The 17516-nt window shown below is 36.4% G+C and overlaps 1 protein-coding gene across 2 annotated transcripts in view; it reads left to right on the forward strand.

Moving 5' to 3' along the window:
• Nucleotides 1-1003: 1003 nt before the first annotated feature.
• The window catches only part of stk17al (serine/threonine kinase 17a like), a 30923-nt gene continuing 14410 nt past the window's right edge, over nucleotides 1004-17516 (forward strand). The window contains 3 exon segments of one of the 2 annotated variants that reach the window (NM_001077729.1): nucleotides 1004-1034; nucleotides 1235-1382; nucleotides 13912-14124. In NM_001077729.1, coding sequence (NP_001071197.1) covers nucleotides 1285-1382; nucleotides 13912-14124 — 311 coding nt within the window. In that variant the 5' untranslated portion in view covers nucleotides 1004-1034; nucleotides 1235-1284. 2 annotated transcript variants of the gene reach the window in all.

Consider the following 17516-nt stretch of genomic DNA (forward strand, 5'->3'; position numbering starts at 1 on the left):
AGTTTAAGTGTTGTGGTTACCAAACCATAAAACAATTACATATGAGAACACTCTCTATTAATGATCTACTGTATATGCCATGTTTAAAGTCTGTGTACTAACATTAAAGCTTCTCAACTTGCGGAGGAGACTGAGGCGCTAACTTGCTTCTTATAAACAGCCTCTACATTTCTATCAACATTCAGTTTATTGTCAATACTTGTGCCTAAATACTTCAAATTCGATACCTGCTTAACTATTTTTTCCATTTATGATGACTGGTTTATAAAATCTAGTATGATCCTGACATAGCTCTTTTGTTTTTCCAATATTAAGTTGTAATGAACTTTTGTCCAACCAATCAGTGATAATATTAATATATTTAAAATATAAGGCGCTACTGATTTTCATCAAACAATATGAATGTTAAAAACCAATATATATGTTAAATGCATGTATTTTTATGATTACATATGCTTTGCTACATGCAAACCAGACAGAAACTAGAGCTTGACAGGATATTTCAACCAAAAATGAAATCTCTGCCATCATTTACTCGCCTTTCACTTGTTCCAAACCTGTTTGAGTTTCTTTCCTCTGCTGAAAACAATAGAAAATATCTGGAGGAATGCTGGAAACCTATTGACATGCATAGTACCTCAAAATGTAAATTTTAAGTTTAAATTCACTTCAGGGAGGGTAAACTGCAATTAAATGTTTGTTTTGGGGTGAACTATCCATTTAAGTGTTTGCATGTTGAAGATTTGTGTTTTTGTCTGGCAACTGTGGCTATTTTAGGGAATTTCTAATCATTTCTTTTCACTTGAAACCTGACTGATGCTCGTAGCTTGTCAATATACAAATTTGTCTGTGAACTCTCTCAGGACATAACCCCGCCTTCTTTATAAATTATGCTCTCTTATTGGCCGTCTCATTGAGGGGCGGGGTTTGTGATGAGCCTTGTGCTTGGGAATGTTTGTCCGCATTCTCAAACGGAGTTACCGCTGGCTGGACGTGCACTCACCGCTCATCTGTCGCGGCTCTAATTGAGTTCTGTGAGTTTCTCCGACACCGTAAATTAGATTGTACAGCATTTCCACGGCTGGGTTAAACTTGTGCTTGTGAAAAAGACGGATATTTTTTGCTTTTGAAACTAATTTCTCTAAGCATCATCACTTTTTTTTGCTCCCCAGCCGGTTTGAATAGTAGTCTATGGTAGTGACCTGATGGACTAAACTCTTATATTTGTACCCAGTGCTCCGGTGAACGGCTGGCATCATCCCGCAGCAGGACTTAAACGGCAAAATGATGAACAGGAACGGAATGGTCACAAAAATCCGCACTCGGATAAGGACCGACCCCTTCAAGAACAACTATGACCTGGTCGGCAGAGAGCTTGGCAGGTAAAACACCTACACTTTCGATTACTTGCTGTTTGGAGGAATTAGCGCGTTTAAAAGATTATAGTGTGTGCAAAGTGATGTAGTCATTTACCCGCGGGCAGTTTCACAAACTTGGGAACCGGTGTGGGAATTAATTGAGTGAGTGAATCACCGCCAGCTGGAAGCCGAGAGAGATTTGTTTGGCTGCCGCACGTGTAATCTGGGGGTCAGCTGGATGAATTTTAGCACTTATTGTAGCTTGTCGTTGCACAATAGATGTGTGATTTATAAAACAAATGTTATCATACACTTGTACACCTTTGCGTTTGTGCAATTCCAGCGTTATGCATGTGACATTTGCAGTAAAAACTCAAAACATAAATTTGCACAGAAAGCAAATGAAAACATTATATTGAAACTTGTTTATATTTTCCCGAACAACTAATCATAGAGTTGAGGGACCAGAAAAATATCAATCTGTAAACATGTTTCGTGCTTTAAATGAGGGAAATAAACATGCGTTATAAATGTGACCAAATAAAGTCTGCAGGTTAACTGTAGACAACATGCTTAGTCGAAATTCTGTGAATTAATCTGCACAACCTATAAGAAACGATGAACATCAAAAGGATGAGAGTTGGCTCCCTATAAAACAAAAAATGACTGGTTTTATTTAATTTAATATTTTCAGATTTATAAGGAAAAAGTGTCGTTATGAATGTGACATCTCTCTGTTATGGATGTGACGGATGTGAAATTGCCACTTGTGTCTTTGGTAAATCAAATAGAATAGTTTAAAAACATTGACAGATGCATTTTTGAGTATTTCTTAAGTACTGAAAAATAGTTGCTTACACAAAAAAACCAAGAAACGGTTTCCATATTTTTGGTGAACTTAATTTTTCTCATGGCAAGGTTGACATTGGCATAGAATTGCTCGTTTATAATAATGGCATTATCTACGTTTTTTTGGCAGTGTGGCTGCAGTCAAGAGAATTATCTAAATTGTTTTTGTGCATTCTACAAATTGTCTTTTACTCCTATGTTCGCCAATTGAAGTTTTGAGAAACATTTAACTGCTTTGTTTTTTTTTCTATTCTTGACTGACAATTGAACGAACCAATAGAATTTGAGGACTGTCTGCAAGGGAGCATTTCATTGGCTCGTTCTTCTGAATGAACACGCCTCTTCGCTAAAGCCAGGTTTTGTTTTAAAACCATTCAGATTGACTGTTAAACTGTAATCAGTGCATCATCTTAAAGCTTTTACAGCTTAAACCAAATATCTCCCTTTAATTGGGAGAGTTTTTTGGGGGAGGTGTCATTTTTAGTAACGAATGAGAATGTTTTGAGTCGCCATCTACTGATAGTTCTAGTAGTGTGGCTGCTTCTGCCATCTTGGAACAGTCAATGCTTAGTCACTCACTCTCACAAATCTTATATGCCACAATATTGCACTGCATTGGTTAATTTGTCTAAGAAATAGAAAGTTTGCTGGTGATATTGTAACATTAAGACTTGTTTTAGTTGTGAACTAAACTTTTGGGTCATAATCTACTAGTGTGGATGCTTCTGCCATCTTGGAACAGTCAATGCTACGTCGCTCACTTGAAACATATTTTTCTGAGATGCCACAAAATCGGACTGCCTCTGTTAAAACATTTTAAATTTGCCAAAAAAATAAAATAATAATAATACAGTTTACAGTTGATAATGTAACATTAACATTTCAGTTGTGAACTAATCTTTTGGGTCGCCATCTACTAATGTAGATGCTTCTGCCATCTTGGAACAGTCAATGCTTAGTCATTCACTCTCAGAAATCGTATGTGAGATGCTTCAACATTGCACTGCCGTTATTATAACATTTTAATTGGCTAGAAATACAAAGTTTGCAGGTGATAATGTAACATTAAGACTTATTTTAGTTGTGAAATAAACTTTTGTCGCCATCTACTGGTAATCTACTAGTGTAGATGCTTCTGCCATCTTGGAACAGTCAATGCTTAATCACTCACACATTCAAATCTTTTCTGAGATGCCATAAAGTTGCACAGCCTCAGTTATAACATTTTAATATCCCAAAGAAATATGAAGTATACTGATGGGATTCTGTTTGTTTTCATATCAACTCAGGATTACAGATATAGTAAATTTTTATTGTTTCCAAAAGGCAAGGTTTCGCTAGTTAAAGATGTTTGTGTCTTCATCTTATGTTGAGGTCTGTTTTGCATATAGATATTAACACATGCTTGATGTAACAGATGGGCAGTCAGCCTTCTCTTGACTGTTCATGGACAAAAAATTGAATGCAAAAAGCTGAACAATCAAACTTTCCATTGATGAATGGAAAAAAAAAATCTTAATTCTGAGAAAGTCATCTTTAATGTTGTCTAAATGACATGCTTCGCATTGCACACTATTCAACAACAACAACAAAAAATCCACATTTATTTTTGGCTTTTGTCAAAAAACCTGTGCAACACAAGACTTGATTTGTGGTCACACCTGTATATTCTAATAACAGTAACATGCACAAAAGGGATATAATTGAATCAAGCACTTCAGTGAATTGATTCAAAAGATTCGATTCAGCAAGATGAATTAATAAAAAGTGAACTCTGTAAACATTCTTCAACCTTATGCCATTTTCCATGGCCATGATGTGCCTGAAAAACAGGCTTGAATCCTCTGTGGTCTCTCTCAAGTAAAGCAAAAGAATTTAAACCATGTTAATTCAGAGCCGCACGAGGTCAATGCGTGATGAATATGCCGCTGCTTGGCGTGACATTGTTCTCTAATGCTCCGCTGACTAATTATAGACAAGATGGTATCGCTTGACCACTAGTACTTGTTTTCTCTCAAACAGATGTGTTCATTTAGCCATAAACACTCATGCTGTTCTTGTTGACAACTGCACACATGCTCTGTTTCTGCTGCCTTTAGGTGAGCTTTGCTTTCCAAGTTGCCGGATTTTAATTCACAATGTCGTTCCGACTCGTTTAACCCAATTTGATGGGTAATTTGTGGAGTGGGTTGTAAAATGTCTCATTTTGGGCCACTCATGCCTTGAAATCCTCACATGTTTTGTCTTTAAAGGAATAGTTCACCAAAAAATGAGCATTTTCTTCATCATTTACTCACTCAAGTGCATTTTTCTAAAGTTTCTTTCATCTGTTGAGCACAAAGCAAGATGTTCTGAAGGAAAAAAGCAGACATTTACATCCATAAGGAACAAAAAATACTGTTGAAAACCCCTATTTTTTGTATATCTTCCTGAGTGTTGAACAGGAGAAAGAAACTCAAGCAGGTTGTGAACAAATGGAGGATGAGAAAATTATGATATTTTTTTTTTTGGGTCAACTTTCCCCTCAATAAAGGTTACAAAGACAGGCTGTTGGTTTTTTTAATGCAGCCTATCTGATTTGTTCCCCATAGTGGCGAATTGAATGAGGAATGAAGGAATGCAGATGTTGGTGGATTTTGATGTTGAGATTAGAAGGGCAGAAAGACACGGGCACACAAATGTCTTGCATTCCTTCAGTGTAACCTAATCTGATTTCATCCATTTAGCCTGCTTTCCTTTTATCATATATCGACAGGCATCATTTTTCTTGTAAACAGATGAGCAGCAGAGACATTCATGGGTCAGCTAGGCTTTTGGTTTCCTCTGACACCCACCAGAAAAAAACAAACATTTCTTTATTTAGACAGACAGACAGACAGACAGACAGACAGATAGATATATGGATGGATGGATGGATTGATAGATCCACTATTTAAAGGGATAGTTAACCAAAAAACAATCTAAATTGTTATAAATTTCTTTCTTCTGTTGAACACAAAACAAGATGTAAACAAGAATGTTGGATAAAAGTCCATAATAGGAACAACAACAACAAAAAAACTCCACAGAAGTTAAAATCTGTTTAAATTTCCCCTACATGCTTCACAAATTGTCATTTTTGGGTGAACTATCCCTTTAAATTTCTTTAGCTCTCTGTAACTTAGCCTGCCTGACTTGTTGGCCTAGATCTTCTTGTATGTATGTGCACTTTGAGTCAATGGTCTCCAGCCTAAAATATACATTGTGTGTGTGTGTGTGTGTCTCGCTCTCTCTTTCTCTCGCGTTCAACGCACTCGTCTTACTGAATGGCCAAACCATCTGGCCCCGCTTGTCAGCACTCCATTCATTTGACACAAAGCTTTAGCAGCAGTTTCCGTATTATTCAGCAAGATCAAATCCAAAGTTTGTTCCCAGACATCTTGTTTGTTTATCCCATCCAAGATCTGTTTAGTATTTAGCTCCGTTTCCATTTCCACTCATTTATTCTTTCACATATTTCTTGAATTCCTCTGATTCATAACAAAGGAGCTTGAACTGAAAGTCCTCACTAGTGAGGAAAAGGACACTGTGTGATGAAGAAGCTAAAGAAGTGTGGAACTCTGAAATTTACCACATAAAACAGGAGTGTTTCTCACTTGAATATCTGCGCAGTTTGTGTAGAGGACGTCCCAGTTTATGAAAGTTTTTACATGAGCTGCTGTGTCCTAGTTCTTTGAGATTATAGGATATTTTTAAGCATATCCTTATTGAAGCTCCTCTGGAGTATCCAAAAATGAGCTCCAACCTGCAAAATGTGCTCTCCTGACTTTTTTAGCAAACACAAGCACATGCAGCAGCATCATCACTCCAACTTTTTCCAGAAGCTTTCCATCAAATTCATTCAAGTTTTCAGCATTTTTTTTTTTTGTTAAATTTCACCCCTCCTCTTGAACTGCGCCTGTTTTGGTAATCTGCGTTTTTATCCCCAGGAAGCTAATAAAGTTCATGAGTTCAGCCGAGAATTGAGCGATTTCCCCCTGTTCGAGGTGGTCCGAGTGAGGAATTGTGGGATACCGACTGAATCCTCTGCCATACCAGTAGCAGACAGGCCAGATGTGCTTGTGATGGAGTCATTGGCTTAATAATGGGCCTGTGTGATTTCCCTTTAATAACGGATTGAGTTGGTTCTGTGTTTGTGTGTTCGTGCACACGTGCGTGCTTTTGCTCTTTAAATGTTTATCCGTTCTTTGACTCATCAAAGAGTGAATAAAGGACATGTTTCTGCCATCTGGGCTTGAGAATGAAACCGAGAGATGTAGACGGATAGTCGGTCGAGGAGAGAAGACTGTGTGATTTTTACACAGGAAGTCTAACCGCATGGTATTTGGGTCATCTTCAGTGATGAATGTACATTTCCTGCACTCTCTGTGCTAAGTCATTGTTGTGGATTAAGGCTGACCCTATTCATTGATCATTTTGAGGCTTAAAGGGTTTTCCTAAATAAGTTTGACTATAAACTTATAGTGGAGGAATATATTAACAACGCTTTAACTAATTTGAATTTAGCTACACTCAGTTATTTTGCTGCTTTTCAAACTACTTTTGCAATGAGCTGAAGCAACAGAATTCTCGAGTTTTTTTTGGGGGGAACTTAATTGTTTTATGCTCGATCCACTTACATTTAAGTTAGCGTAATCGGCTTGTGTTGAGGCAACATGAGTGAATTGTGTGGAACCCTGCTTTTTTACAATGTAGTTGACCAAAATATTTTTATTTAGTTCGAAAATTCGATTTAAATTCTCTGTCTAACTGTTTTTGTATAAAATTGATTATTTATAAACTCTTAATTGATTAAATTTGTGTTTGTAGTTGATTACATAAAAAGTAAAACTATAACGCATTTTTTAAATTTGAATTGGTAATAAAATAGGATAAAAAGGATAGTTTTTGCTAGTTTTGAATGCAAATTTTCTTTCAATTCAATAAAGTAGCTAAAATACCAAAAACAAATGTTATAAAATGTAACGTTTTTCAAAACTAAAATTTCAATAAAAATGGGTAAAACACATTTTAATAAAACAATAAAAATAACAATAGTCTCTCAGTGATGGTCAAATAACATGCAAATGATTTTAATAATAATAATGGGCATCAGTATTTATTTTATTTATTTATATGGCATCTCTTAAGCCCTTGCAAACTGACAAATCCTTAAAATACCCAAACTTGTTTATTATTTAATATGAGCTGAAACGACACAAGCACAATTCCCCTTTCTATAAAACACATTTACTGGACTATCCTGCTTTTAATGATTCCTCAAGGATTTCTTATGAAATGAACCTCTTAAGGACATTTTTAACAAAGTAAAACCAGGATTTTTTATCATTTTTTAATGCTAAAAATCTTATTTAATTACAGTATTCAGTTGTTTGTTGTTTTTAATTTAACATTTATTGTTGAAATGTTCTTGCCAATGAAAATAGCCTTGGTTGCAGACATGGCATTAAATAAAAAATATATTACCACAATACTTGAGTTTTTTTTTTTGGGACAGCTTAATTGTTTCATGTTCAGTCCACTTACATAAAAAAAAAATAAGTTCACCTAATTCCTTTAAGTTTCCCCAAAACAAATCGATTGTTTATTACCCAGCATTTTTTACAGTGCGTTGCCATAAGATTGACAAGTTGACTTAAAAAAGCCATTTGTAACTTGGAACCGTTAAGTTGGCTTATTTTGAGTTTGTATAATTATTCATTTATTTAGTAGTAGTGAGTTCAACTAATTGCTTTTTCCTGTGTACTCTTTACACACACTATGAATACACGAGAAAAATGAGGTTAGCAGAATTATGCTACTGCCCTTTGACCTCGTCTCCCCTCACTCCAACACTTTATGATTGTTTTTGTAAATAAGAATAAGTGCAAGTGTAGCTTTTTAATGTCTGCACCAGTCAAAACATGCTTTTGGTTTGCCATAATTTCCTCACGTGTTGAACTGCTGAACAACAGTCTTGTTCTGAGTGTTGGCAGCAGCACACACAGTTCTTGTACTGGACGTGAACTCTATTTTCTGGATGTGTGCTCGCCTCACCTCGACCCTGCCAACCGCACTCACGTTCAGCAGGAAAAGCACTCCAGCTCTGCCAGTGGAAGCACTTTGGCTTGCGCCCCTGGAAACTTTCGGGGAGACTTTCATAATTTACAGTCATGGGAATTGTTAACACCAAGAGCGAATGAAGAAAGCCCTTGTCAAATTAAAACTGAGCTTATGTGGAAACATGACAGAGTTAGTAGGTGTTACAAGTTGTTTTATATTTTTATAGTAATGTTGTCCAAAATATATAGTCAATCTATTCTGTACACAAAATCCATGAAAAACCACCCTCGTATATTAGTTTATATGGATTGTATCGTATCTATTAAACTAAATTGGCCATAGTGTATGCAGCTGGGAGGGTATCTGCTGTGTAAAAATATGTGCAGGGTAAGGTGGCGGTTCATTCCGCTGTGGCGACCCCAGATGAATAAAGGAACTAGGCATGGTCTGATCAGGACTTTTGGATCCGATACCAAGTAACAATTCCTCGTCCTGATCGACCGATACAGAGTACTGCTTCTGATGCTTCAAGGTTGATATAACTGTAACATTGCATAAAACACATTTTACCTCCAAGTATGATACTTAAATGGAGCTTTTCTCCTTTCCTAAAAGAATAAATGCATATAATCTCTAATGCACGTCTCTTATAACCATTTAGTGTGGACACGTCATGGTCTGAAGCAGCTTTATAATAGATTAAACAGATGAATTTAGGAAGATGATTATGAAAATGACTAACAATGCAATTTGGAAACATTGTAAATGATAAAAGAAGAATAAAACTTGCCTCAATGAAGAAAAGGTTTGGAGCACATTTGAAGTTTAGAGAACTGCATCTTGCTCTGCTTGTAAACCCGTAAACAAGCACTTACAATCGGTTCATTTGATCAGCCAGTTAAGCGAGTACACTGGTTGAGTCATAAAATGTGATTATCGGCCGATACTGATGTCTGGCCAATCGATCGGAGCATCTCTAAAAGGACCACGCCAAAGGAAAATGAATGAATGAATGAATTGAATGAATAAATATTATATCTATGAGTACGACCAGACAGAATTTTTGCTATTTCTTCACAAGAATGTAGTAAATATGTGCAGATTTATGCATAATGATTTTGGGAGTATTAAAAATAATAATACCTTTTCAACTTTGTTTACAATGCAAATCCAATTGAATCTACTTAAATGGTAAACAATGCAAGTTATTAATATATACATTTACTAAAAGATAGAAAATGACTTTACAAATTGTTTTGTAAATAAAACATGAACATTTTCATATTAGACAATAATATTACTGAAATAATAAAACAACTGAATAAATATACATTTACACAAGTAAATAAACTCTGGGATAAAAATCAGCTGAAGTCAGCCGATTTCTGTGCGCACAAATTTTGTGTGGGCCTATTTATAGGTAATATTTGCATGATTTTTAGTTTATTTTAACATTGCTTTGTTTCATTTTAGTTTTATTTAATTGTATTTTGTTTTTCAGTTTTGTGTAAATTTTTGTATGAGTTTTGAAATTTTAGTAAATTTCATTTTTAGCTTAAATATTTTAAATAAAATTGACCCTTTATTCCTTAGTGCTTTTTTTTTATATTAATTAGTTTGATGAAATTGCTTTAGATGTGAGAGCAAGCCCGATGGACGAGTGTTTACATGTATGGAGTCCCGTGATGGAGCTCTAGATGGAAACTGTTGTTTTGTGTTTACCTTATGATTAAAGTTGTTGCTGCACGTCTGCTGGGTACCGCCTCAAAAGGAGTGAGTTTTAGCTACTTGTACAATTAAGGTAGCACTCAGAACAAACAAAACACCAGCGAAGAAACTCGAAACAGGGGAACATAAACATCTAATGCCAGTTAGCATTTTTAAAGTGTTATTGCAGAACAACACAAATAGAGTGCAGAAGTAGAAATGCACGGCTATGTGCAAAACATGCGCCAAGGGTCACGCTGATCACTCGACGCAGATGTTTAAACCAGGCTTTAGTCCCTTTATTAATCAAGGGTCACCACAGCAGAATGAACCGCCAACTTACCCAGCATGTTTTACACCGCGAATGCCCTTCCAGCCGCAACCCAACACTGGGAAACACCCATACACTTTTGCATTCACAGGCATCCACTACGGCCAATTGAGCTTATTCAGTTCACCTATAGTGCATGTCTTTTGGATTGTGGGGAAAACCGGAGCACCTGGAGGAGCCGGGGCTCAAACCAGCAACCTTGCTGTAAAGCGATCCACAACCCACTGTGCCACTGTGTCGCACTCTATTTTTACCAATTTATTAAAAAATAAGTAAAATTAATATTAATAAATAATAATAATGAATATAACCTATATATGGTTTTAATTGTTTAGGTTATTTGTATTTTATATTTAGTTTAAATTGGTTTTTGCAAATTAAATTAGTTAACATTTATTTTTACATTTATTGTTAGTCGATTTGTAATTTGGTCAGCTTAGAAATGTTTATTTTTGTATGTGTTAATATGCATTTATTTTACTTTGATCAACTACATTTAGTTTAGTGATTAACCAAAAATTGATCCATAACACATGTCAGCACAGGAAGGAGCTTGCAGCATGACTTGGCCTTTTCATCAGGTCTTTGGAAACGTCCAACTGGAAGCTCGCTCATCCGCAGTCTTTTATTGTCCACCTGTGTTTCTTGCGTGTTGGTGTCAAACCTGTGAGTAGGGCGTTAATGGAGACGCAGATTGGAGGAGACGCGCAGTGTTCAGAGCAGAGGTCACCGGGGGGGCTGTATTTTGTTGTAAGTGTCATGTTCGGTCATTAGCAGAACGAGACGGAGGCAGGACGGGACACCATTGAGTCTGAATGGAGGATGCTGGGCGAGTGGGTGGTCTGTGTGTTGGGCCACACACACACACACACACACACACGCGCACACACACACACACACACACACACACACACACACACACACACACACACTCTCTCTCTCTCTCTGCTGTCTCTTTATGAGGAGGTGTGGTGATGGGCCGTTTGTCCCTCTCGCTGTGGGACAGCAGAATGTTCACACTGACAGGCTGCTCTTTGTGTGTGCGGCGCAGTGTGTGTGTGTGTGTTTGACTGATCGATGAGGCGCTGAGAGGACAGATGAGGAGGAGGAAGCAGGAAATCACTGAGTGTGTGATTTGAGTTTTGTGTGTGTATTGATTTTATGTGCTTGTGCATGTGTGTTTCTGTTGTGTGTGTGTGTGTGTGAGAGAGAGAGCATCTGGGGTCTGATTCTGTGCTTGGGTGTGTGTGGATTGATTTTGTGTGAGATTAGGATTGTGTGCATGGCTGGTGTTTGTAAGATTCTGATTGTGTTTGTGTGTTTTAGGAATTGTTCATTAATTTTGTTTGTTTATGTTTGTTTGTTTGTTTGTTTGTTTGTTTGTGTGTGTGTGTGTGTGTGCCCGCGCTTGTGTGCATTAATTGTGTGTTAGATGGGGATTGTGTGCAGCATTTGCGTGTTTGTTGTTTGCAAAGAATTGTGAGCATTAATCATGTTTGTTTGTGTGTGTGTGTGAGCATGTGGTGTGTTTGTGCTTATCCATATGTGTTTGTGCATGGGGTGTGTGTGGACTGTTGCATGTGCTTTTGTGTGCATGGTGTGTGTGTGTGAGACTATTCAAGTTGTATGGATTTTATTGTGTGTATGTATGTGTGTGCACGTGTTTGTTGTTTGTCGGTGTGTGTGTATGTGCTTGTAATTATGTTCATTAATTTTGTTTGGTGTGTGTGCGTTTGTTTGTCTGTGCGCTTGGTATTGTGTGCATTAATTATTTAATTGTGTGTGTGCGCGCCCATGTGGTGTGTGTGCGTGTTTGTTTGTTTGTATGCATGGTTGGTATTTGTAAAATTCAAAGTGTGTGTGTATGCACTTGGGATTGTGTTAATTATTTTAAATTTGGGTGTGTGTGTGTGTGTGTGTGTGTGTGTGTGTGTGTGTGTGTGTGTGTGTGTGTGTGTGTGTGTGTGTGTGTGCGCGCCACTTGGGATTGTGTGCGCACTTGTGCGTGTGTTTGTGTGCATGCTTGTGCATGTGTTTGTATACATGGTGTATGTATGTAATTGGGATTGAGGGTATGTTTGATTGTTTGTTTGTTTGTATGCATGGTTGGTGTTTGTGTTCAGATTGTGTGTAAGGTTGGGATTGTGTGCATTAATTGTATTTTTGTTTGATTGTGTATGTGTGTGCATGCACGTGGTGTGAATGCATTTGTGTTTTGTTGTTTGTATATGCATGTGTGTGTGCTTGGGATTGTGTGATTTTAATTTTATTTGTTATAATGATATTACATTATTTACACGTGTGTGTGTGTGTGTGTGTGTGTGTGTGTGTGTGTGCGTGCGGCCATGTGGTTTGTGCGTGTGTTTGTATAAATGTTGTATATTTGCGTGGGATTGTGAGCATTAATCATGTTTGTGTGTGTGTGTGAGCATGTAGTGTGTTTGTGCTTGTCCATATGCATTTGTGGATGGTGTGTGTGTGTGTGTGTGTGTGTTTGGTGTGTGAGAGATTGTGTAGAATTGGAATTTTGTGTTTGTAATGTTTGTATGTGTATTGTACTTGTGCATGTAGATTTTTGTGATGGCTCATGATTGTGTATTTGTGTGTGTTTCTGGTGTGTTTGTGTGTGTGTCATTGTATGAGAGGGAGAGAGCGAGCCTCAAACGGTCCCTAACCGTCAGTCTTATCATATGAGTGTCAGACTCTCATTAAAAGTGAAACCGAGAGGGAGGGAAGATCAAGTGTGAAACTGACGGTTTAAGAAAGCAAGGATATTCTTCTTCATCATCATCATCATCAGCCCAATGCAGAAGTCAATCCTTTCTGTGCATAAGGAAAACAATCATTGCAATTATTCAGTTAATGTTTGTAGATCACATGTCCCGTTCCAAACCCATATGCTTTTAAAGAATCTTTTCCCCCTTAAGGCAAATCATGAGGATAAAAGCTATACAACTTAAAAGAGACAAAAAAAATAAAAATAAAATAAAAGTCCCATAAGTGGCTGATATAGTCTAAATAACACCACACATGATTAAAAATAAAGGCAGTTAAATTGCTTTCTTGTAAAAGTAGATCAAACTCATTCACTGTGTGTCAAAAGACGGATATTTTTTTTTAAATAATAGTAGGCCAGTGTCTTATCAGTCTGAAACACTCTCAAACCATGCGAGTGTTAGCATTGCTAACTCTTGAACTGGATTCTCCTGTTTGGTTCTCTTGATATTTAACGAATGAAGTTCTTTCAAGCTAAAAATTACTTTATGTATATATATATTTATATATGTATGAACCACTGGTCTCATGGTTGTCACGATTATCAGTATTTTATATATTACTTCACAGCACAAGAATGCTTGTGTTAATGTCTAATTTGTAAATATATTTGTATATTATTTGTAATACACTTTTGTATTTTAGCACAAGCAGTCAGATATACGATTAATATGAACTCTACTTTAATAGAACAGCTTCAACATCATTACTCTAAGTGTTTATGTTTAAAGTTTCTCCTTCCCCAAACATTTCCCAATCTGTTTGTTAAATCTCTGATGTGTGTGTGTGTGTATGTTTGTGTGCACGCAGGGGCAAATTTGCAGTGGTAAAGAAGTGTGTGGAGAAAACTACCGGCAAGGAGCATGCAGCGAAGTTCCTGCGAAAGAGGAGGAAGGGTCAGGACTGCCGAGGCGATATCCTCAATGAAATCGCGGTTCTGGAGTCGGCAGAGGCCAATCCTTATGTGGTGGGGCTGCATGAGGTTTACGAGACCACCTCGGAGATCATCCTCGTCCTGGAGTGGTAAGATGCACATTTGGTTAGTTGTGTTGTGACCAGGGCTCTGATTTTTAAAATGTGCATAGAAACCTTCCTAAATGTGAACGTACACCAGAATTTATTTATTTATTTGGTATCGCTTTATTTTAATGGTCCCTTTAATGCTTTTTTTTTTTTTACTTAAGGTACATTGCGTCTACATGCCAACAAATTCTCATTAGATTATAAGTAGACTGTTAGGTTAGGGTTAGTGTAAGTTGACGTGTACTTCCAAAAGTGTCTTATAGTCAGTTAAATGTCTGTTGAAGGAGCAGATTCTGCAGATATTAAGCAGACAGACTACTAATACTCAAATGAGAAGTAATTGGCATGTTGTTGCAATGTAAATTTTGGTCAACAAAATCAATCAATATGTCAACCAGTCAATATTAACTTACAGCGGCGCACATTCGGCCATCAATTAAAAAAAAAAAACCTTGATCACAACTTTTGCCTGGGAAGTAGCGTACTCTCCACCCCTCTTTTGTGAGTACGCCACATTAATAAATGAGATCCCAGAGCTGGGTAAGTAACGTAATCCGTTACTTTATTCCAAAGTACAATTCATATGACAAAAATGGTAGTCTGTAGCAAAATAACATCTTTTTTTATATTCCATGTTTATCAGACCCCCTAGGTTTTCACGATTCCACGATCATGCAATATTTTAAACTCAAATTAATCGTGAAAAAACGTAAATAATCTTATAAAACATCCAATTCCAAACCATATAATCAAATTATATTTATTTCAGTTTGATTTGCAATTAGTAGTTTTATATGACTTGTAGACATTGCATACGCAGCGCACGTGATGTATTTGAGTGTCTCTCGCAAAAATTTCGTCTCACCTGCCCCCTCACTATTTGACCATTACGTGAGAGTGGTGGAAAATGTGTTGCAGCTTGTGCAGTAAGTAAATGCAGATGAAGCACGAGTGATTTACACTTCAAGTCAATGCAAAGATGCGATTAGACATCCTGTGGTGGAGATTGGCTGTTTTGATGCGCTTTATACTACAAAAGAAAGTTGGAGCAAACATCTAACCAACAGAGCAGTGGAACAGACAGAAAAGCGAGCAGCTTGCAATGATGGAGGTTGATTCAAGGATGACGGCCGATATAGTTACGATATATACGACCATTTAATATATATATATATATATATATATATATATATATATATATATATATATATATATATATATTATAGCAAAATTGATTAATATAATATATAATTCATTCATTCATTTTCTTTCGGTTTAGTCCTTTTATTCATCATCCCTTCTAGCTGCAACCCAGTACTGGAAAACGCCCGTACACTCACATTCACACACACACACTATGGCCAATTTAGTTTATTTAATTCACCTATAGCGCATGTCTTTGGACTGGGGGGAAACCCATGCGAACACGAAGAGAACATGCAAACTCCACACAGAAATGACAACTGATCCAGCCGGGACTCAAACTAGCGTTCTTTTTGCTGTGAGGCGACAGTACTAACCACTGGGCAACCGTGTCTCTTTTATTTTTATTTCATTGTTTATCACCAAGAAGAGCCTTGACTTTTTAATTGCGGTAAATGAACGGTTAATATTTCAAAAAATGTACCACTAATATATCTTTGTCATTGTTTCTAATAGTAACACTAAATATGTTACATCTCACGATTTTAAAACATTAACTTAAAATTAAGTCAATTTAGAAATCAAACTTTACATAATAGAAATCCGGCTTATTTTACTAATGTTTTTATCTAATAGTACATTACCTAAAAACAGCAAAGGTGCATAGGATCGTGTCAGAGAAAATCATCAAACATAAAGCATAAGGTTTATGTAAAAATATAAAAGTTATTTTGTGTAACCATGTAATCCAATTACTCTAATTACAAGTACTTGACTATTGGAATCTGATTACGTAATCCAGATTACATGTAACTCGTTACTTACTTGCCCTGCTCTGGTAGCAGCATGCCCTGACCCTGAAGTGTTTTATGATGACTTGGACGTTGCGCACTGTAATTTGGTTATTCAGTCCCCAGGGCTTTTGAAGATTAGAATTACAGGCCCAAAGAAATGGCACAGCGGGCAAATCAAAACAGGATTTTTTTTTCAGAACTCTTGCTTGTGTTTGCACTGCAGTTTGCATCTCTCTCAATACCTTTTGGGACGCCTAACCACAGACCACAGTTTGAACTAGTTCTCTTTTAACCCAGTATGTGAATGTTCCAGTACAATACACACACGCATGCACACACACAAAATTGAAGTAAGAAATGCATAAAGTCCCGAGTGAGAATGTGGTGTTCTAGGGTTTGCTTCTCGTGAAAGGTCAAATGCGAACGCTTCACAAAAAGAAGTGAGTGCAGCTTTTATTTTCTGACCACACAGCAGCTTTGCCAAAATCAAACTGTTTTTCATTGCCTTGTAATTTTCTGCTCAATTTTTCGAAATTGGAGAAGATGTTTAGTCAGACACCCAGACCTGACATTACTGAAGCTTCACAGCTTTAGGTTTAAAATTAAGGATCACTAATTTGGCTTATCAATGCTTTAGTTGATCCGAAAAAGTAAAGGTAATGACCTTATTCTTCTTGTACAAGCGTGTGCAGCTATTTGAAATTATTTTTTTTCCTGTGTCATTCACTTTTATTATTTTTTAGACGTTAAAACGACTCGTTATGCTGATTGATATTGCAAACTGATGTTTTCTGCTTGTATTCTACTTTGTCTTTATAGTCATGAACAAACTTGTTTGCAGAAAACTACTTGTTCCTAGTCGTTTTTTTCCATAGGCAACTGAATCAGAAGTTCTAAAATCATTGCAAAAACGAGCACACTTCAGCATTGAAGAATAAGGTCAATAGATAATTTACTTTCTATTTTTGTTAACATATTCTGCATGGTAAAAACACTATATACATAAACATTTTTTATTTATTTATTTGAAACTAAAGACTTTCACTGTAAGACCAAAAAAATGCAAAACAGTTTGATTCTTGGTCTCTTTTAAAGGGAAACAGCTCACCCGAATCTTGAAAACAAACAAAGATTTTTTTGTAAAATGTTGAAAAACAGTAACCATTGGCCTCCATTTGTATTCGTTTCCTATTATGAAAGTTAATTACAGGTTTTTAACATTCTTCAAAATATCTTATGTTCAACAGAATTAAAAAGCCCATAAAGGTTTGCAACCACTAAATGCTGAGTAAATGTTCATTTTTGGGTGAAATGTCTCTTTTAAAGTTCTAATTTCTATTAAATTTTTCATAATGTGCAAAATAAAAACAGGACTAAATGTTCTTTTTTTATTTTTATTTTATTTTTTAGCTAATTATTTATTTAACTCACCATTTGTGAGAAAATAGCTTACTA

The sequence above is a fragment of the Danio rerio genome, chromosome 3 (genome assembly GCF_049306965.1).
Source record: "Danio rerio strain Tuebingen ecotype United States chromosome 3, GRCz12tu, whole genome shotgun sequence".
NCBI classification, from domain to species: Eukaryota; Metazoa; Chordata; class Actinopteri; order Cypriniformes; family Danionidae; genus Danio; species Danio rerio.